The sequence below is a fragment of the Ailuropoda melanoleuca genome, chromosome 12 (genome assembly GCF_002007445.2).
Source record: "Ailuropoda melanoleuca isolate Jingjing chromosome 12, ASM200744v2, whole genome shotgun sequence".
Taxonomy (NCBI): Eukaryota; Metazoa; Chordata; class Mammalia; order Carnivora; family Ursidae; genus Ailuropoda; species Ailuropoda melanoleuca.
This window is the reverse complement of record NC_048229.1, coordinates 7,899,977-7,920,929: the sequence shown is the minus strand read 5'-3', so window position 1 is coordinate 7,920,929 and position 20,953 is coordinate 7,899,977. Positions and strand designations below refer to the sequence as shown.

The 20,953-nt window shown below is 39.0% G+C and overlaps 2 protein-coding genes across 6 annotated transcripts in view; one reads left to right on the top strand and one right to left on the bottom strand.

Annotated features, from left to right (window-relative positions):
* The window catches only part of PPTC7 (protein phosphatase targeting COQ7), a 37,943-nt gene extending 28,984 nt beyond the window's left edge, over nt 1-8,959 (top strand). Inside the window, exons 4-6 of the mRNA XM_002913114.4 lie at nt 2,119-2,242; nt 3,840-3,969; nt 5,074-8,959. Coding sequence (XP_002913160.3) covers nt 2,119-2,242; nt 3,840-3,969; nt 5,074-5,132 — 313 coding nt within the window. The 3' untranslated portion in view covers nt 5,133-8,959. The remainder of the gene's footprint in view (nt 1-2,118; nt 2,243-3,839; nt 3,970-5,073) is intronic.
* Nucleotides 1-20,953, bottom strand: part of RAD9B (RAD9 checkpoint clamp component B) — a 63,620-nt gene that overhangs the window by 15,184 nt on the left and 27,483 nt on the right. For 3 of the 5 annotated variants that reach the window (XM_011225929.3, XM_034638946.1, XM_034638947.1), the window contains one exon: nt 9,967-10,963. The exons of the other annotated variants lie outside the window; for them this stretch is intronic. In XM_011225929.3, coding sequence (XP_011224231.1) covers nt 10,835-10,963 — 129 coding nt within the window. In that variant the 3' untranslated portion in view covers nt 9,967-10,834. Of the gene's footprint in view, nt 1-9,966; nt 10,964-20,953 lie in introns of those variants that run through there. 5 annotated transcript variants of the gene reach the window in all.

Sequence of the window (20,953 nt, the reverse complement as noted above, 5' to 3'; positions counted from 1 at the left end):
GTTTTAATTTTCCTTTATTTGGTTCTTGTTTTGGCTTCTGAGTGCTAGAGCTGGCCTGCCATATCTCACACCCTCTCTTTGGGACTGTGTGGTTAGGGCAGCACTCTGCCTGGTCTGCCAGCGAGGTGGAGGTTGCTTCCCCTGGAGCCCACGGACAGCTTGCTAACATGTGACTTCAGCTCGTGTTTCAGTGCAGTCAAAAGTTTCCAGCGGCACAGTATGTTCAATCAAAATGGGCAAAACTGCAGCTGGCAGAACACCAAGCTCATGGGTGGGAGTGTTGGGAGAAGAGGACGAACCGTCCAATGGTAGCAAGTCTCGCACAGGCAGAATAGCAAAGGACACTCCTGGGGAAGAAAAACCTCAGCATAAAATAGAGCTTTGCTGCCAACCTGGTCATTAATCTAAACTTCTAGAATCTGATTTGTTTCCAAAGTCTGAGCAACTGTGAAGTGTCTTGTATTGTTTTTCTTTATTCCACAGAGGGAATCGACCCGGTTTCTACCAGTTTTAGTCTTTTTTCCCCTGCTGCATGAAAGCATTTACTTCCTTTTTTACTTAGTTCCTCTTATCTATACAATATAATTTTAACCTTAATTTGCAGGTTTTCCTTTAGTAGCTGTTTGTTTACAAAGTGTTTGTGGTATAAATGTGTAAGTGAAAGTTCCTTGCCAAAGCCCATCACAGAACTTTAAACGTGCCCCTTCTTTCTCCTCAGTCAAGAGAGGATGTACCTGAAATTTTTTCAGTGTACTTTGTGTAAATCCCCAGCAGGCATTGGTGGGTTGTTTTTTATGTTTTTCTTCACATATTTTACATATTTTATAACATGTCAGTTACACACCTTTGGGGTCTGTCAAGCTTAGTGTGCTTTGATTCTGGCTCTTCCTTTCTGGGTCAGTGTGTAAATTTTTTCTTTGCACTTGTTTCCTAATTACAGGTTAAGGCAGACTATTAGATATTTCACCTTTCCCTCACCTTGGAGGCTTGGATTCAGTGAAGCTGGCCTCTGGAAATGGCTGAGAACCAGCCTTTGAGAGGGGCCACTAACTCTTTGAATATATGATCTTTTCTCTTCTCCCCACTGGGTGTCCCTCCCCCACCCCCAATTCTTTTATGTTTTCATCAGGTGTTATCAGAGAAAAAAAAACCCTTCTATCTTTTTTAAAGTTTTATACAAAAAGATGAAGAGAAAACTCTACCTCCTATGCCATCCCCAGCAACACATTTTCTCTGCTCAGAGGCAGCCACTATTACCTGTTTCTTTGTATCCTTCCAGATTTATTCTCTGCATATAGGAGCATCTGTATCTATGGATCTTCCCCCTGCCACACACACATATACACACATACTATCTGTATGTTCCTCTCTTCATTAACAATATATTAAGGAGTTTCCCCCCCTCAGTTTGGAGGGTTAGTTACTTTATTTCTTCATTTATTAGATATTTCTTGAAGACCTACTATGTGCTGGGCACACTAATAATTAAGTACTTATCCGTGGTGAGCACTCTCTAAGCCCTGGGAGATACGCAGTCCTTACTCTGCCTTACTAGTCCGTACTAGTAATAATATACTAGTGATAATATTAGTAATTACTAGTACTATAGTAAGAAATACCATTGTAGGTATATCATGTGAATTAATTCTTATGGGATTTGCATGTTCTTTTCCATAGTGCTCTGTTGTTCCACTATACTGCAGCCTCCTGCGAGCCAGAGTCAAGCCTGCAGGGAAACCAATGAATAGAAAATGAGTAAGAGAGGATGGAATTTGGCTTTAAAGAATTAGGAAATAAAGACTCATTTCTACCAGGATTTTAGAGGCATGTTAGTTCTGACTCAGAAAAGAACTCTTCTTCCTTTTAAGCCATATGTGACTAATCATCAAACTCAGTTCTACTTGGTAGTTTCAGTTAAGCTTTTGAAATATTTATATCAGATTTTACAATTAATTTTTTTCAAGGTTAGGAATTTCAAAATGACTGGTTTTTATTATTAATTCTGTTATTATAGTTTTTCTTAAAATCTCATTACATTGTAACATAGTGCCTGTTGAAAACTTTGAACCATCTCTGAAGGCCTCTCATAACTTTGCCCCTACCCTGTCCTTGTCACAGCCCGGATGCTGCCGATAGCACATCTTTTGATGTCCAGTTAGGAGACATTATCCTGACGGCAACAGATGGACTTTTTGACAACATGCCTGATTATATGATCCTTCAGGAGCTAAAAAAATTAAAGGTAATTGACTCAAAGGTTGGTTGATGGAAACAATGGCCCTCTCTGGGCAGCTAAGTTTTATTGGTCCAATTGTATTATCTCTTTTTGTAGTTTTGGAAAAGACTCTTTAGTGAATTTAGCAAAATAATGGTTCTGGTCTTTCAAGCAATCATAAATGGAAATAATCACAATTGGAGAACTTGAGGGAAAAAGAGATTTCTTACCCACCCCATTAGTAAAGTGGTAAAGGTAGGAAAGCCCAGATGAGAATTTCTTATATTTTTAATGGTGTTAGCTCCTGGTTGTCTTTTTCTCCTCTTATTCTTTTAACAAACCCAGCAGGTGTTGAGGTTGAGAAAGACAGGAAATCGCCATACCAGAGCCAGCCAAGGGCAGCAGGCAGCTGAGGGCCTTGATGTGATCTGAGCTGTCACCAGTAATGAAACAGTTCAGACTTGGCCCATACAGAAAGTGGAAGGAAGTGAAAACCAGTTTTTCCATATTTTCCTGGCTTTGTAAAAGTACTAACTCTGGGGGAAATTAGTCTTTTCCTATGTTCTTAACACTAAGCAGTATGCCTATGAGTAAGTTTCCAAACTTTTTAAGCAGTATTTTCCTCACCTTTAAAATGGGGGTACCAGAGGTCCTATTTTATAGAATTGTGGTGAGGATTAACTAAGACCATGTGTACAGAATCCTTAGTGCCATGCCCCATCTGTGGGATGCAGTAAAGGTCAGAGGCTTTCATGATGCTGGCACTGTGCTCTCTGTGGTGATGGGGTGGTAAGGAGAAACGTCACATTCTCTTCCCAAATGGAGCTTATATTTCTAGTGGAGGAAGACAGACAATACAGAGAAAGAAATATATGATAAATGTTGGTGATAAATAAGAAGAAAAATAAAGCAGGATAAAGGAATAGAGAATAAAGAGGGCTGCTGTTTTAGAAAGATTGGTCAGAGAAGGCCTCTTTGAGGAGGTGACATTGAAGCAGAGACCTTTCATTATTTATCCTGAAACTATTCTGAATCTTAGAATGGTAGAGCTAAAATGGACCTTGTTTCCCATCCCCATTTTACAGATGAGGAAGTTGAAGCAGCAAGGATAAGGGTATGACTCAAGATTACACAGCTAAACAAGAATCTTTCCTCATGATATAAAATTCTAAAGGTATTTTCAGTAGGACAACTGGCAGCTCTTACTTAGCAAACTGTGGTTGGCCAGGGTTGCATTCCTAAGCAAGGAGACTTTTGAGGTCATCCCTAAAGTGCTATCAAAATCTGCCTTTTCAGTCCCATCCAGTTTTAGCAAGAATGCCTTAAGAATTCCAAATGGGAAAAAAAGCAAAAATGAAAATCCAGACTTTAGGGCCCAAGGCCACCCTAGCAAAGGGCGACATCTGATTGACATCTTGTACAGGCAGCAATCACTGGTGGTCTTGTTCATTTTACTGAAGATGTAATGTCATGTCTTCTCTTACTGTAATAAAACTTAAGTGGTGGAAACTGTGGTTAGATAAATGTTACTTCTCAAAAAGTGATATTTGCAAGAAGTATACTTGCATGCAGAAATCATGTGAGGCATTACAGTAAAAATAACTCCCTCATCCTTTCATCTTAGAATTCAAATTATGAAAGTATACAACAGACGGCAAGAAGTATTGCTGAGCAAGCCCATGAGCTGGCCTATGACCCAAATTATATGTCACCTTTTGCACAGTTTGCATGTGACAACGGATTGAATGTGAGAGGTAAGCATTCTTAAGGAAGGTCATAGGGACTAACTGGGGACATAGTGAGATGGGAGCATTCTTGGCTGTGGAGTGAGGTAAACTAGAGCAGTGGGGTGAGACTGGTGAGGTGTCCTCTTCCAGCTGTGAGCCCGTGGCTTTGAGCAAGGTCAGCAGGCCCTAATACTGGAGGACAAGAGCAAGTGCATGTCATCATGTCTTCCCCACAGAGGATGCCCTCCAAAACATAAGTTCATTGGCTGTAGAGGCAGGCAGGACCTGAAGCCCTTTATTGCCACCACTCCACTGCTTGGACCTGAGCCGAAAAGGCCTCCAAGTCCGCCTAGAGGCCCTGGACATTCCTAACAGTTTAACATTCTGCCCTTCACGGGTCTGACATTTCACTTCTCCCTTTGCTCTGGCTTTGTGGGACTCGTTGACGATATTTGCCTGCCAAATTACCACAGCAGATTTTGAAGAGGGAAGCAATGTTAAACTGTCCTTGCCTAAAGAGTCCTTCTATCTACTGAACGATATGTAACTTTGGGAGCAGGCCAGTAGCTCAGTCTTAGAGCTGGGATGACATGTTGGTGCTATCATATCAGAACTCATGGAGTTGGTCAGTTTTTTGCTGATACAATATTATGACATGTAAAGCGTTTCTTAGCCCTCCAGGAAGTATTAAAATAGAAAAAAGCACATGCCATAGCTGTTTGGGAGATTAGAATACAAGACTATTCCTAGTTTCAAAACATTAGATATGTTTGTCCAAATTAGGATTGTGAGTAGAAGCATGTAACTTTCTCGTCAGGCAGAATTTATCTTAACCAGATTTTGTCTTTGCTGTGATTGCTGTAAACAGAGGATGTGGTGGCCATTTTAATAGAGCGCCTGTTGTAAGGAAGGAGTGAAGGTTTAAAAAAAAATTAAAAAAAAAAAAAAAACTTCAGTTAACTTACATGTAATTTTTTAAAAACTATTTCTCTTTATCAAATATTTTCTTCTTTTTTCTACTAGAGCACAAACCAAACCTTCCTGAATTGCAAGCATTTGTCTTTTAGTACTTTCTTAGGCTTACATTTTTAATTGAGTTTTCATTTGAAGACATTTTCATTTTCATTTTAGGTGGAAAGCCAGATGACATCACTGTCCTTCTTTCAATAGTGGCTGAGTATACAGACTGACTCGCCTAGGTGTCAACTCCAGCCTTTCCTTCCATCTTCCCAAATTCTCCCCTGCCATGTGTGCTGATCCTGCTGGCAGGACTGTGTTTCTTTGCCACTGATCTCAATGGCCAGTGATGTAAGCCTTTGCCTGTCTTTTTGAGACCTGGTTGAGATCTTTGTGGAGAACCACTACTGTCATTTACTAGCTCATATCTGCCAGCAACTTGGAAGAGAATCAAGATTTGAAGATTGACCTTCACTTCTTACTGTCCTTTCTGTGATGGAATGGAGGTTTTCAACGCCAAAATGGCTGTTATGTTTCAAAAAATGGTTTAAGTATTGAAAATGAGTGGTGTTGGTAAAGTGAATTCACAATTACAATGTGTAAAAGGGATTTTAAAAGTCTAACACAAATTGTATGTTGTGGTACATCTCCTAGAAACATACATTATCATCAAAAGAAATGTTACATGTGTACTATACAGTCTTTGTTATGATGATTGGTGTGGCTTTATGTTTTCATTATAAACTCCTATTTTTCAGGGGCTTATAATTCTGCTCTAAAACATTGCTCTGGATTATGAAATCTTCATCCCAGGAGCTTTTTTGTTACAAATTGGAAGAAAAATTTAATTCTATGGATGCACATGTTTTTTGGTTTTTAAAAGATGCTTAATTGTGCTCCTGTGAGGAAAGTTCCAGCAGTTTATTGATTAGTCCAAATTATAGGCTGGTGGCCTGATTGGCAGGAGGCATTGGGGAGACTCCCTACCAGATTTTTTCAATGGAAAAATTACTCAAGATTATAAAACTCCTCAAAGCCTAGAAATTTAATGTTATGGCTGAAATTCCTCCCAGCTTTCTGATACGATATCCCTGTGTGGGAGCTCTAGGCCCATAGGCCAGATGGGTTGAGAACGGACAGCCGTAACTTTAAATTTTGTTGGGTTTTGATGGTCATGCTACTCCTAGTCTCCCTCTCAGAACTTTCATTACTAGCCTTGCTTTCCGTAGAGCATGCACCAAATTCAGGGAGTCTTTGTGAAAAGAGCGCCGTGGGCAGTGGCAACAGCACAAGAGTCCACGAGGAAAACTTCTGGTGATGATCTGACATTTGTATTTGCCCTACACAGAAATTTAGGGGTTTCTGAATCAAGCTTAATGTTTACAGTTTCTGAATAGCCATCTTGCAGTGTATAGTTTCCTTATAAAACTACCCCGCATTCAGTTTTCCCTTTATCTGCAAGCTCAAACTTATTTTTAAGGTTTGTGTACAAGTTGACTGCTGTAAAGATATATATTTTTGGGTCAGTTTTTTTTCCTTCATTAACTTGGTGGTAGAAAAATATATATACTTAGAAATCCTTAAATTAAAGCCATGTTTTATATATAAGTCAGGTAACATTGGTGTATAGATGAGGATGCAATTAAACCTGATGAGGATCTACTGGAGGAGAATACAGAAAGTGTCTTTCTCTGAGGGAGATACTTATTCCCTGGTTTATTGCATTAAAACTTATGTTTGAGGTTACCTCAACTTGTTTTAAAAGATTTTGTTTTGTGAATTTGTACTGTATATTTGAGTAACTGTCAAGCTTTTGTTTTATTTAAAATTGTTTAACATGTACCATGTACATGTCATTACTATATTTCAATGCATCATGCTTGTAACAGGCATTTCATTTATAATAAGAATGAGTTATTCATTTGTAAGCCGTTCAGTAATTTATCTACTATTCCTAAATTGGCATAATGTTAGATATCTATTTTGAATCACCTTTAATTACATGTCAGAATGCCTTAACTACCCTAACTTGACAAAACAGAATTCTTTGCTAGAGGAGATAGGGGACAGGGCCGAGAGGGGTGGGTGGAGGAATATTCTGTTTAAATAATGAGTACCCATCGTGCTATGATAAAACATGGAAGCGTGAGTGGCAAGTGGCAGTATTTATTTTGCACAAACTGTTTGCAGTCTCTGTGTATTTAAAAAGTAAAGAAAGTTGCATCCAGAAGGGTTTTGTTAGAAGGAATATATTTATATTTGGACTGACAATTTTAGTTCTTTTGTTTGGGTTTTTAATTATTTCTGGTCAGAGGTATGTAGCCTTATGATCTGGATATATTTTGCATTAATTTTCCAATGCCTACATTTAATTTCTTGTAAGAGCGGTGCTGGTCAAATCACTGGCTTTTCTCTGCTCTCATTTAACCCATCAGACACAATCTTTATAAGGCTAGATTGGTGGTGTTTTACACAACTCATTTAATCAACTTGGTCTTTTTTGAGAAATGACTGTTAGAATCAATGTGTTTGTGTCCGTGATATTGAAAATAGTGGGACAAGAATTTGAGTTTCACAATGGAACTGACTTTGGACCTGGCCTGTAGATTAGTGACACAGAATATTTTTTCTGTTTTCTTTTTGCCCTGTCCTTTGTGTGTTACACAATTAATTTTATGACTGCCAGGGGCGGGGAGGGGGTGATGGTGATCAGTTGGAGTGCTGCTTAACAAGTAACTCTCCTTCCGTTCCCAGTAGTCACTAGCGGCTCTGCTGGACCCATACTGGAATTTTCCAGGTCACAGAACCCAAGTCTCTGTGGGGTGTGACTGAGATATACCACTTGGTGGGTCTGATTCTGAACTTGATGTGTGTGTTAATTGTATTTTAAATCAAGCAGTATAAAACACACACACATTTGCCTCATGTAATGGACTTTTATAACAAAAGAGAATTTGGATTTCTAATTTACAAATGGCAAATTATTTATCCCTCTCTGGATGCACCAAAGACCAGTAAAGTTTATAGCTTTTCCATCTATATTTATAAAGCAATACTGTATTATAAAAATCAATATTTTTATCACATGCTTGAAATTTTTATTTTATTCTGTTTTAAAATGTGCACTCTAAACATATCAGAACCTTATTTCTTCCTGTGAACTTAAGCTGCCTGCGCACAAAAAAAATTTTACTGAATGGATAATGCAGTAGAGTCCATAGGCTCTTAAAAACTGAAAGAAGAAATGGGGGTGGGGGAAACAAGTTATTTGTCCTGAATTACTGTACTGGCTTGACATGGTTGATAGGTACTAAATCACAAAAGAATCCATTCCAGGTATGCATGTCTGGGGGGTGGGCTATGTCTAGAGTAGAAACTAGATTTCAAGCTTTGCATGATAGGAGAGTGTCTTCTTCTATCAGCTGAATTTGTTCTGCAGAGAACGGTAGTCTCAGTACCACCTTCAGTACCACCAACCTACCACATCAAGTAACAAGGCAGGAATTGTGGGAATTCACTGAGTCAGTTTTGAGCATTTTGGAGATTGTAAACAAGATTGGCTAGAACTGTAAATGTTTGTACTTTTGAATAAGTTCATAGTTCCTTGTCACCTTATACCAGCTATCTTTGTTAGAAGCTACAGCATCCAATTTCCCTGGAAACTGTCACATTTTTGCAGTTAACAAATTTTACAGTATGAAAAAAAAATCCCCAAAATCTGCTTATAAAATTAAAAATATGAAGCAGAAAACATTTGGATCCTATCTGTTAAAAAAAATTCTTTGCAAAATTGAACTTCTCAACTAAAAAGCAACTGTGTCCATGTCAAAATTTTAAATGTTAGCAGGTAGTTTGTGGCAAAGATGGCTAAATACTGAAGCAAATTTGAATCTGTGTATACTAATGAGCTGCTTTTTTCTGTTGAGACTATCATTATTTGTCTTACCCAAGAGGCAATGACCTGAATTGGATGTCTGAAATATAACTTATGCAGGAATAGTTCTGTAAATACATTTAAATAAACTGTAAAGATATTTAATAAATATAGTATTTATACTAATCTGTGTAACTCCTCTTAATTTGAACTGTAACTGAGTAAGACACCAGCTCTTGGCATTTTGTTGGTCTTTATATCAAGTCCTCATTTCCAAGCCTCTTACTCATTCTAGCAGGGACTCCTTACTTTGTAGCTGTCATTTTCTGTCTTTTACTAGTTTATCTCCTTTAGCTCTTTTTCACCAGCGGGTTTACTACATCAGTTTAGCTGCCTCAGAAATTCCACCAAAATGGACTGATAATTGAATGTAAAATATAGATGTTTTCCCAACTAAGAAGGCTTTTGCATCTTCCAAATGGTATGGAATGAAGCCACAAAAAAATCTGGTGTCCTTTAAACTTAACATTCTGTATACAAATTCTAAAACCCAAATTATATACAACTTAATAGTGTAACTATCTTTTCCAGGCTGGTGCTGTATCCAGGCAATTACTGATGATGGTGCCTTCACAACCTACACCCCTCTGCCTGTTTCAGTGAGTGAACCAGAAACTTCACCCTCTGCAAGGAGACCTACAGTTACTCGGGTATAAATGCTCTCTTTGTCGTCATCTGCCTCTGTCAGAAATATGTGAAATTCAGTGTTAATCATCAGTGTAAGCATAAGATATGTAAATCTTTAGCCTACAGTATGAAAGGACTTGAAATTATGTGGGCATTGCCAGTTTCCACAAAAAGCTTGGTGAAGGCCCATTTTCATTCATTGAGGAATATTTTGGGACAAACTTGAGTTTTTATTAGGTAATTGTGGGTAGCTCTGACTCATTACTAAGCTACAAGAGCCAAATTCATTCTGGTTTTAGTTAGAACCCTGTTCACAGTTCTAAAGTTTACTAATTCACTCAGCCACCTTTATGTATGAATTCCTCATAAAATGTAATGTACAACTGCTTGCCAGTTAACATTTCCTTGTGATTTTTTGGTTTCACAAAGACTTCACAGTAAGATCTTACAGAAGTCTAGAGTTCGTCAGGTTATAATTGACTATAAACAGGTTTGAGGGAGGGAGAGGCATCCATCATATTATGTAATAATGGTTTTGTGCCAGATTTTTTAGTCTGTTCAGGTAAGAAGCTAATTATTAAAGGGGCAAAGAACAGAAACATTCATCATCTACCTCATTTTACTCCAAACCTAGGCTCTCGCAGTGGAGGTTGCTGCTCTGTATCATAATATAGAAATAATTTTTTGGCAGCAGTTCCATTAAATTCTGTTCTGCATCCCACTGCAAAATGTAAAAATCACATCTGAAAATCAGAACAATTTAAGGCTATAAAATAAAATTTTACAATATATAAAAAGACTCCAAAGTGAGGGGGTAGCTATCTATTTTTATTCTTGACCTTTTTTTCAGGTATTATTTTTACTTAAAAAATATAAAAAGCAATGGACAAAAAAGTCACGGCATTACATGGGAAAAGACTTCATAGCTTTTTAACTATGTCTGAAAGCACCAAAACTCAAATGTTTGCAATCAAATACAAAAGCTACCTACTAGTCACAGAACTACAAGCCATATTGATGCACTCCAAATGCCTGCTGAAAAAAGTCTAAATACCTTTATAAAACTGGCAAAGAAAATGCTAAAAGCTCTAGTGTGAACACGCATTGAAGAAATCTAATGAGCTTTTTCCCTGCACAGAAGACTCCTCTGCCTCCAAGTAGCATAATGGATTTAAAGCAAATATGTACACTTAACAAGCAGCTATTTCTAGATATGGCTGTCATACAAGATGATGATGTTTAGCAAAGCAGAAGCCCATCCTCCCATTTCAAGGAAGTCCAAGACAGTATCTTTATAGACTAAATGTGAAAACATATTTGAGGTGCAAGTGAGCTAGCAAATGGGCTGGGGGCCAATTCAGCCATCATTAAGTGTTAGAATGTGGAAGAACTGCCGTTACTCATGTCCTCTTCACTGTCACTTGCTGTTGCCAGACTGTCAAAAGGGTGGTCGAAGTGTTCTTGCTGGTCAGAAGAAACTGCTCCAAAGAGCACGCAAGAAAACTGGAGGGAAAAAAGTAACTCCACTGTTTATTTGAGCAGAAGTTATTGCTCATTAGATGCTCCAGGTAACAGCCCCTTTTCAGAAACTTGGCCCACGTGGTCTCCCTAACTTTGATGGTGATGGTTCATGGAACACCCAAACCTTCATGACTAGTACAGCACATCCCAAAACAAAACCCTTCCCTGACTGAAAGGAACAGTTTGGGATCAGTGATCTTCGGACTCCTCTGCCATTAAAACTCACACCAAGGAATGACAGACAGACAGACAGACGGACCCTCTGCAGGCAATCCTGCTTGACTAATCCATCTTTTCCCCTTTCCCTCCTGCTGCAGCTGAAGCTACCACTCCCAGCGGAAGCCAGTCCTTCCCTTCCTGTCACTGCCTCCCATGCCACTTCTCTTTTGAATAGGAATATCAGCACTTTAATCAAATGTCCCTCATCTTTAAAATACAAAATAGGCTTATCCCATCCCACCCCCTGCGTCAACTATTGCCTCACCTCTGCTGTCAGGCTGTCTACATTGACTGTCTCCATGTTCTCATTCTCCTATTCCTCAGTCCATTCTGAAAAAGCTGCTGACCCCCCACTTTACAAGCTTACGGTCACCAAAAATCACCACATCCTTAAGCCAGTGGCCATTTTCAGTCTTCATCTCACTTGATACTCACTCTGACACTTTCTTCTCGTACCTTCCTTATCCCACACTCTCCTGGTTGCCTTAGATTTTTTCAGCTGGCTGGCCCTCTTCTACCCACCCTTTGAATTAGGGTTTTTCTATGCCAGCACGATTGCCATTTTGGGTCTGATGAGTTTTCATCGTGGGGGCTGTGCTGTGCCGCAGAGGATGCTGCAGCATCCCTGGCTTCTGCCCACCAGATGTCAGTAGCAGCTCCCTTCCCAAACAGCAACATCCAAAAATGTCCCCAGACATTGCTCCATGTCCCCTGGGAGCATAATTGCCCCAGGTTAAGAACCACTGCTTTCTATGATGGCAGTCCTCTCCTCTGTGTCCTCTCTGCAGGAGATTTCGTTCTCATCCCTGGCTGAAATGACCACCTGTATATGCCAGGGAGTCTCAAAGTTAAAATTTGAACTTCAGTCCATACAGCCTACTACCTACTTGATTTCTGCAACTTAACATATCCAAAACTGACTTTGTGATCTTAGTGAGCAGTGAACCTGTTTCTCCAAACCTAAGTCTTTCTGAAACCTCCTTTTCCTTTAACCTCCATAACCAATCCATTGCCAAATCCTGTTATTTTTACCTCCTCAGTTAGATGTCATCTGTGACCATGTCCCTTCCTCTCTAAGGAATCACCATCTCAGATGCTACAGCTGAGCTTCCATTCTTGCCTCACGGTACCCCATTCTTCACACAGTAGCTGCTTTGGCTGCTCTACAGTTAACTTTTAAAAATTCAGCTCTGTATAATGCACCCAAAATAATGAGATACCTAGGAATAAACCTAACCAAAGGGGTGAAAGACCTGTTCTCTGAAAACTATAAAAAACTAATGAAAGAAATTGAAGATGATGCAAAGAAATAGAAAGACATTCCATGCTCATGGATTAGAAGAACAAATATTGTTAAAATATCTTTACTACCCAAAGCAATCTACTCATTTAATGCAATCCCTATCAAAATATCAATGGCATTTTTACAGAACTACAACAAACAATCCTAAAATCTGTATGGAAAAACAAAAGCCCCCAAATAGCCAAAGCAATCTTGAAAAAGAAAAGCAAAGGCTGGAGACATCACAATTCCAGACTTGAAGTTATATTATAAAGCTGTAGTAATCAAAACAGTATCGTACTGGCACAAAAATAAACACATAGATCAATGGAACAGAGTAGAAAATCCAGAAATAAACCCACAATTATATGGTCAGTTAATCTTTAACAAAGCAAGAAAGAATATCCAATGGGAAAAAGAATGTCTCATCAACAAATGGAGTTGGGAAAACTGGACAACAACATGCAAAGAATTAAATGACCACGTTTTACACCATACAAAAAGATAGATTAAAAATGGATTAAAGACCTAAATGTGAGACCTGAAACCATAAAAATCCTAGAAAAAAACACAGGCAGTAACTTCTTAGACATTGGCTGTAGCAACTTCTTTCTAGGTATATCTCTGGAGGCAAGGGAAACAAAAGCAAAAATAAACTACCGGGACTACATCAAAATAAAAAGCTGCTGCACAGCAAAGAAACAATCAACAAACTGAAAGGCAACCTACAGAATGGGAGAAGATATTTGCAAATGACATAGCCAATAAAGGGTTAGTATCCAAAATATATAAAGAACTTATAAAAACCCAACACCCATAAAACAAACAATCCAATTTAAAAAATGGACAGAAGGGGCGCCTGGTGGCTCAAGTTGGTTAAGCATCCAATTCATGATTTACAGCTCAGGTCACCATCTCAGGGTCATGAGAGCAAGCCCCACGTCAGGCTCTGCACAGAGTCTGCTTGTCCCTCTCCCTCTTCTCCTCCCCCCGTGCACTGTGCTCTCTCTCTTTCTTAAAAATAAAATCTTAAAAAAAAAAAAGGACAGAAGAAATGAACAGACATTTCTCCAAAGAAGACTTACAGATGGCCAACAGACACATGAAGATGCTCATCATCACTTATCAGGGAAGTGCAAATCAAAACTATAGTATCACCTCACACCTGTCAGAATGGCTAAAATCAACATAAGAAATAGGTGTTGACGAGGATGTGGAGAAAAAGGAACCCTTGTGCACTGTTGGTGGGAATGCAGGCTGGTGCAGCCACTGGGGAAGATAGTATGGAGGTTCCTCAAAAAGTTAAAATAGAGGGGCGCCTGGGTGGCACGGCGGTTAAGTCTGCCTTCAGCTCAGGGCGTGATCCTGGCGTTATGGGATCGAGCCCCATATCAGGCTCCTCCGCTATGAGCCTGCTTCTTCCTCTCCCACTCCCCCTGCTTGTGTTCCCTCTCTCGCTGGCTGTCTCTATCTCTGTCTCTGTCGCATAAATAAATAAAATCTTTAAAAAAAAAAAAAAGTTAAAATAGAACTACCTTATGATCCAGCAATGGCACTACTGGGTATTTACCCAAAGAATATAAGAACGCTAATTCAAAGTGATACAAGCACCTCTATGTTTACAGCAGCATTATTTGCAATAGACAAAATATGGAAGCAGCCCAAGTGTCCATCAACTGATGAATGGATAAAGAAGATGTATTATATATACAACAGAGTATTACTCGGCCATAACAATGAAATCTTGCTATCTGCAACAACATGGATAGATCTAGAGAGTATAAAGCTATTTGCGAAGTAAGTCAGAGAAAGACAAATACCATATGATTTCACTCATGTGGAATTTAAGAAAACAAAGGAGAAAAATAAGGGAGAGAAACAAATAAAAAACAAACTCAGGGCATCTGAGTGGCTCAGTTGGTTAAGAGTCCGTCTTTGGCTGAGGTCATGATCCCGGGGTCCTGGGATCAAGCACCACATTGGGCTCCCTGCTCAGTCTGCTTCTCCCTCTCCCTCTGCTTCTCTCTGCCCCACTCATTCTCTCCCTCTCAAAAAAAACAAAACAAAACAAGAAATTCAGACTCTTAACTACAGAGAACAAACTGATGGTTACCAGAAGGGAGGGGGATGGGGATTAAGGAGCATACTTGTCAGTGATGAGCACAGTGATGATGTATGAAATGTTGAACTGTACACCTAAAACTAATTGTACACCTAAAACTAACACAACACTGTAAACAAATGAATTAAAACCTAAAAAAAAAAAAGAGAGAAGGCAAAACCTCACTGCAAAACTAAAACTAAGTAAGGCTAAAAAATATTAAAATATTTAACAAACCCTAAAAATATTAAAATTTTAATATAATAGGGCATCTGGTTGGCTCAGTCAGTTAAGCATCTGCTTTCAGCTCAGGTCATGATCCCAGGGTCCTGGGATCAAGGTCCACATCCCTCTTGCTCAGCGGGGAGTCTGCTTCTCCCTCTCCCTCTGCCTCCTGTCCCCCTGCTTGTGCCCTCTCTCTCTCTGTCAAATAAATAAAATCTTTTTTAAAAAAATTTTTTAATAAAATAAGAATTTGACTTTGTCAGCCCTCCATGTTAAAATTCTTCAAAAACTTTAAATGCCAAGGTACTTAAATGGCCATTTACATGGTTTCCAGGACTCTTGAGGCATGATCTGGTACTCAACAACTGCTCTAACTTCACCCCATGCCATTGTTTCCCCTTGGCTATCTGCTCTCTGACCACACTGGCCAGCCCTCACTTCCTTAAAACCACCACACTCCCTCCAACACAGGGCCTTTGCACATGCCATATATTCACCCAGCTCTACTACCTTAACCTTTCTAGCTCAGCCCAAACACCAGTTTCAAGGAGAAGGTTTGCTTGCTTTTTTTTTTTTTAAGATTTTATTTATTTATTTGACAGAGAAAGAGACAGCCAGTGAGAGAGGGAATACAAGCAGGGAGAGTGGGAGAGGAAGAAGCAGGCTCCCAGGGGAGCAGGGAGCCTGATGAGGGGCTCAATCCCAGGACCCTGGGATCACACCCTGAGCCAAAGGCAGATGCTTAACAACTGAGCCACCCAGGCGCCCCCAAGGAGAAGGCTTTCTGACCTACATTAGGTCAGTCACATCTTAAATCCTCTCAAAGCATCTTGAACTTTTCCTTTATTGAACTTACCATGGTTTTTTAAAATAGGCATATATTTAGTCATGTGACTATTTGTTTAATGTGTATCTCCCCCCAGCCAATAATCAAGTTTAAGAATCTTGTTTATTCTGCTTTTCATTGTATTCCCTACATCTAAAACACATGACGCTTTTTTTAAAATTTTTTTATTATATTATGTTAGTCACCACACAGTACATCCCTGGTTTCTGATGTAAAGTTTGATGATTCATTAGTTGCGTATAATACCCAGTGCACCATGCAATATGTGCCCTCCTTACTACCCATCACCAGTCTATCCCATTCCCCTACCCCCCTCCCCTCTGAAGCCCTCAGTTTTAAAACACATGACCCTTAACTGATACTTGTGGGAATTGCATGGTAGCTGCATGAACGAATAAATGAATGAGCCCTGTTCTTGGCTCATCCTCACATATCAGAAGGAGAAGATGCCCTCTGCATAGTGGCAATCTGACAGCAGCTATGGAATTCTTGCTTCAGATGGAACACCCCAAATTAGCTGTGATAGAATGCACCCCCAAAGATGTACACATCTTAATCCCAAGAACCTGTGAAAATGTTACATCATGTGGAAGAGGAAAATTAAGTTGCTAATCAGCTGATTTGGACCATCTAGGTGGGTCCAATGGAATTACAAGGATCCTTAAATGCGAAGGAGGGAGAGGAAGAATTAAGGTCATAGTAAAGTGATGTGAAAAAGACTTGACCAGCCATTGCTGTTTTTTCTTTTTAATTTTATGAATATATTTCATAATTTTATTAAACTTTTTAAAAAAGATTTTATTTATTTGAGCATGAGCAGGGGAGAGGGGCAGAGGGAGAGAGAGAAGCAGGCTCCCCGCTGAGCAGGAAGCCTGATGTGGGGCTCCGTCCCAGGACCCCGGGATCATAACCTGAGCCAAAGGCAGATGCTTCACCAACTGAGCCACCCAGGTGCCCCCACTGCTGGTTTTGAAGATGGAAGAGAACCACAAACCAAAGAATGCAGGTAACCTCAAGAAACTAGGAAAGGCAAGAAAACGGATTGTTCCCTAGAGTCTCCAGAAAGGAACACACCCCTGCTGACACCTAGATTTTAGCCCAGTAAGACCTATTTTGGACTTCTGACTTCCAGAACCATAAGACAATAAACTGGTGGTGTTTTAAGGCTTTAGGTTTGTGATTATTTGTTATAGCCGTAATAGGAAATTAATAGAGTACTAAGAGGCATAGTCTCAGTTGCCTCTGAAGAATCTAGTTTTGACCAAGGTCAAGATCCTAAAGCTGGAAATGACCTAAAGATAGCACCTGTGTTTGTACAATGTATAATATCAAATGCACACAACTCTTCATAATGTTTATGGTGCTATACAATAGACTAGAAACTTAGATTTACTTTGGTTTTTGAAAATTGCCCTAAATTTGTTATTAGGGTACATGCTCTTTGCTACCCTCTCTGTTCCCACCTACTCTTCAGCCTTTAAATCTTGAATGACAGAATGAGTGAGCCCTTTCCTGGTGTCTAACAGTCTTCTAATGGAAAATGCTTGTGAACAGCCATGCAACTGGGAATTAACCTCAAGTCCAATATGAACTGGGTAAGAAGATTATTATAAAATCTTCTTTTAATAATGTATTTCTCCCATTTTGGTGCTCTGAGAACTGTGGAAAACTTGTTTAAACTTATTGAAAATCCACAATGGGAAAAAAACACTTGCCATTGTTTAGAACGTAGAAATACTGTCATAATTTAATTTTGAAAATCCCCTTTCCCAAAGTAATATACTATCATATATTATTTTAACGTGAACTGAAATTGATTTCATTTTGGAATTTTGTGATGCTACTTGAAAGGATTTTAAAAACTTTCCTAGGCTATCCCAAACCAGTACTGAAGGTTTGCCAACCACTGGCAGTGCACTAGGATACAGAGATGAGTAAGACTCAGGCTTGTTCTTGATAAACTGACAGTCTACCCAATGGACTAACAAACATGTATGTTAAATTATTACATGACTGTGACAGTGAATAGGATGCACAAGTGCTTTGAGCAGAATGAGAAGACTTCAAAATGAGAAGTATCGTTTGAGCTGGGCCTTGAAGGATGGGTAGGAGTTTGAAAGGTGGAAAAGAAAGAATTGATATCATCCTAGGCTGTAGAAACAATACCATGAGTAAAAGTAGAAGACAAACCTTACCACTAAGATTGGGAACTAGGCAAGGATGCCCACTCTCCACTGCTCACAACATTGTGCTAGAGGTTATAAGCTAATGCAGCTGAACAAAAAAGATCAGTTTGGAGGCATTAAAGAGGAAGTAAAACTATCTATAAAGATGACAGTATGTCTGGAAAACCTGAGAGAATCAATGATAAAACTAATGTTAACAAAATAATTCAGCAAGGTAATAGGATATAAAATTAACACAAGAAAACAATTGCCTTCATATACATATAATAAGCAGTTGAAGAAAGTAATGGTAGAGGGAACTCCATTTGCAATAGCATCATAAAAGGTTAATTGCTTAGGAATAAACGTAATAAATGTATAGAACCTATATGAGGAAAATTTTAAACACCCCTGAAAGACACAAAATAGACCTGTACAAGTGGAAATACATTCCCTGTTTTGGGACAGAATGACTCAACATGATAAATACGTCAGTTTTCCTCAACTTAATAGAAATTTAAGGAAATCCCAATAAAAAATGACAACAGACTTTTATGGATCTAGATAAGTTGATATTAAAGTTCAACATTCAGGAATAGCCAGGAAAAACTGACAAAATCTACAAAGGGATACAGACTACTGAACATTCAGACATACTCTGAAGCCTCTATGATGAAAAACGTGGTTCTGACAAATGAACAGATCAGCAGAATAGAAAAGGAAGTGTAGAAATAGATCCCAAAACATACATAAATGTAGTATATGACAAAGGGAGCACCTCAAATCAATAGGGCAAATGTAGACCTTAAAAGAAGGGGTTCTGGAATGGCTGGGTAGCCCTTTTGAAAAAATTGGACCCCTACCTCAAACCATACACAAAATGAGAAACTCCCAATGGTTCAGGATGTAAATCTAAAAGGATGAGATCAGGGGCATCTGGGTGGTGCTGTCGGTTAAGTGTCCAAATCTTTATTTCAGCTCAGGGTTGTGAGATGGAGCTCTGTGTTGGGTTCTGTGCTGGCCGTGGAAACTGCTTGGGATTCTCTCTCCCTCTTTCTCTGCCCTGCCCCTCCCCAAATCCCCCACTTCATCCCTCCCTCCCTGCTCATGCACTCTTTCTCTAAAAGAGAAAAAAAAAAAAAAAAAGATGAAACCATACAAGTTCTAGAAAGAAATATGGGTGAGTTTCTCTTTTAACTTCCACATGAGGAAAGGCTTTCTTTCTAATTAATGACTCAAAATCCAATGATGATTTTTAAAAAAATAAGTTTGACTACATAAAATGAAAAAATTTTGCATGGAAAAAAAAACCTTAAAAATTTAACAACTGATAAACTGAGAAAATACTTGCACCATGTATCACAAATAAATGGCTAATATCCATATATATATATATATATATATATATATAAAAGATTGAAGGACAAAGAAATAGAAAAATGAGAAGAGATAATAAAGTCACAAAAGTTTTAAAAGTTTTTAAAGATTTGTTTATTTGAGGGAGAGCACAAGAGGGGGGAGGGGCAGAGAGAGAGAATATCCAAGCAGACTTCCGCTGAGTGTGGAGTTCAAGTCAGTGTGCAATCCCACGACCCATGAGATCAGAACCTGAGCTGAAACCAAGAGTCAGATGCCTAACCGACTGAGCCACCCAGGCGCCCCAATATTACAAATGTTTTGTTTTTTTTTAAAAGATTTTATTTATTTATTTGACAGAGATAGAGACAGCCAGCGAGAGAGGGAACACAAGCAGGTGGAGTGGGAGAGGAAGAAGGAGGCTCATATCAGAGGAGCCTGATGTGGGGCTCGATCCCATAACGCCGGGATCACGCCCTGAGCCGAAGGCAGACGCTTAACCGCCGTGCCACCCAGGCGCCCCTACAAATGTTTTTAAACACATGAAAAGATGTTCAACCTCACAATCAGAGAAATGCAAATTACAACTACACTGAGATACCGTTTCTCAACTATCAGTATGACATACATGCTCTTTGGCAAGCTGGAGAAAACAGGCCCTCCCCTCTACTGCAGGAGGGAATGCAAACTGGTAAAACCTTTCGGAGAAGAATCTGGCAGCACCTAACAACTACATACGTTTTGGTTTTTTTTTTTTTAACATGCACTTTTAAACCAACACACTTTCAGGAATTTGCCTTGAAGATACATTTCAGACAATATGAAAACCTTTACATGTGTAAAAGGTTTCAATGCAGCTTTGTAATTGTAAAATATAAGAAGGGATCTAAATGCCCACATATAAGAGAATGGTTGAATTAGCTATATGGTACATCACACATGAAATACTATGCAGTTATTGAGGGGAAAAATAAAGTGATATGGAGTGATTTCTAGTACTGCTAGGTGCAAAAAAGCAAAGTGGAAAACAGCATTTATAAAAAAAAAATAAGATATATATGTATCTGTTCATTTGTACAAAAAGAAACATAAATGACAAATGAAAAACTAATGAGATTTATTTTCTACAAAGGGTGCGAAGAAGGGAATGAGTGACACTGCTCTGCTACACCCTTTGTATAGTTCTGAATTCTGGTGCTGTTCATAGGTCAGCACTCAAAAACCCAAATCAACAAGGATTTGGGAGAACCAAAATGGAAGACAAGCAAACAAAGCTACCTGCATTAAAGATGATTTATATAATCATACTGAAATATGAAGGAGGGAAGAAAACTAACCTGAGTAACTTTGAAGAACAGTATTCTTTTAAAGATTTTTTTAATTCATTTCAGAGAGAGAGAGCACAATCAGGAGGGGCAGAGGGAGAAAGAATCTCAAGCATACTCTGTGCCAAGCATGGAGTCTGAAGTGGGGGCTCGATCTCCTGACCATGAGATCATGACCCAAGCCGAAACCAAGAGTTGGATGCTTAACCGACTGCACCACCCAGGTGCCCTGAGAAACAGTATTTTGAATATATACTTAATAGCTGAAGACAAAATAATATTCACAAAATTGTACCTCTGTTAGCAGATTCATTTTTTCCAGGGCTGTGGATTAGCAATTCTGAAATTATTTGTTCTCAGATTGAACAATAATAAGTAAACAGGCTGTGGGGAAAAACAGCCAAGTTTTTCACTGTCAGACAGAGGAGTTATAAAGAAACAGGGGAGGGGCG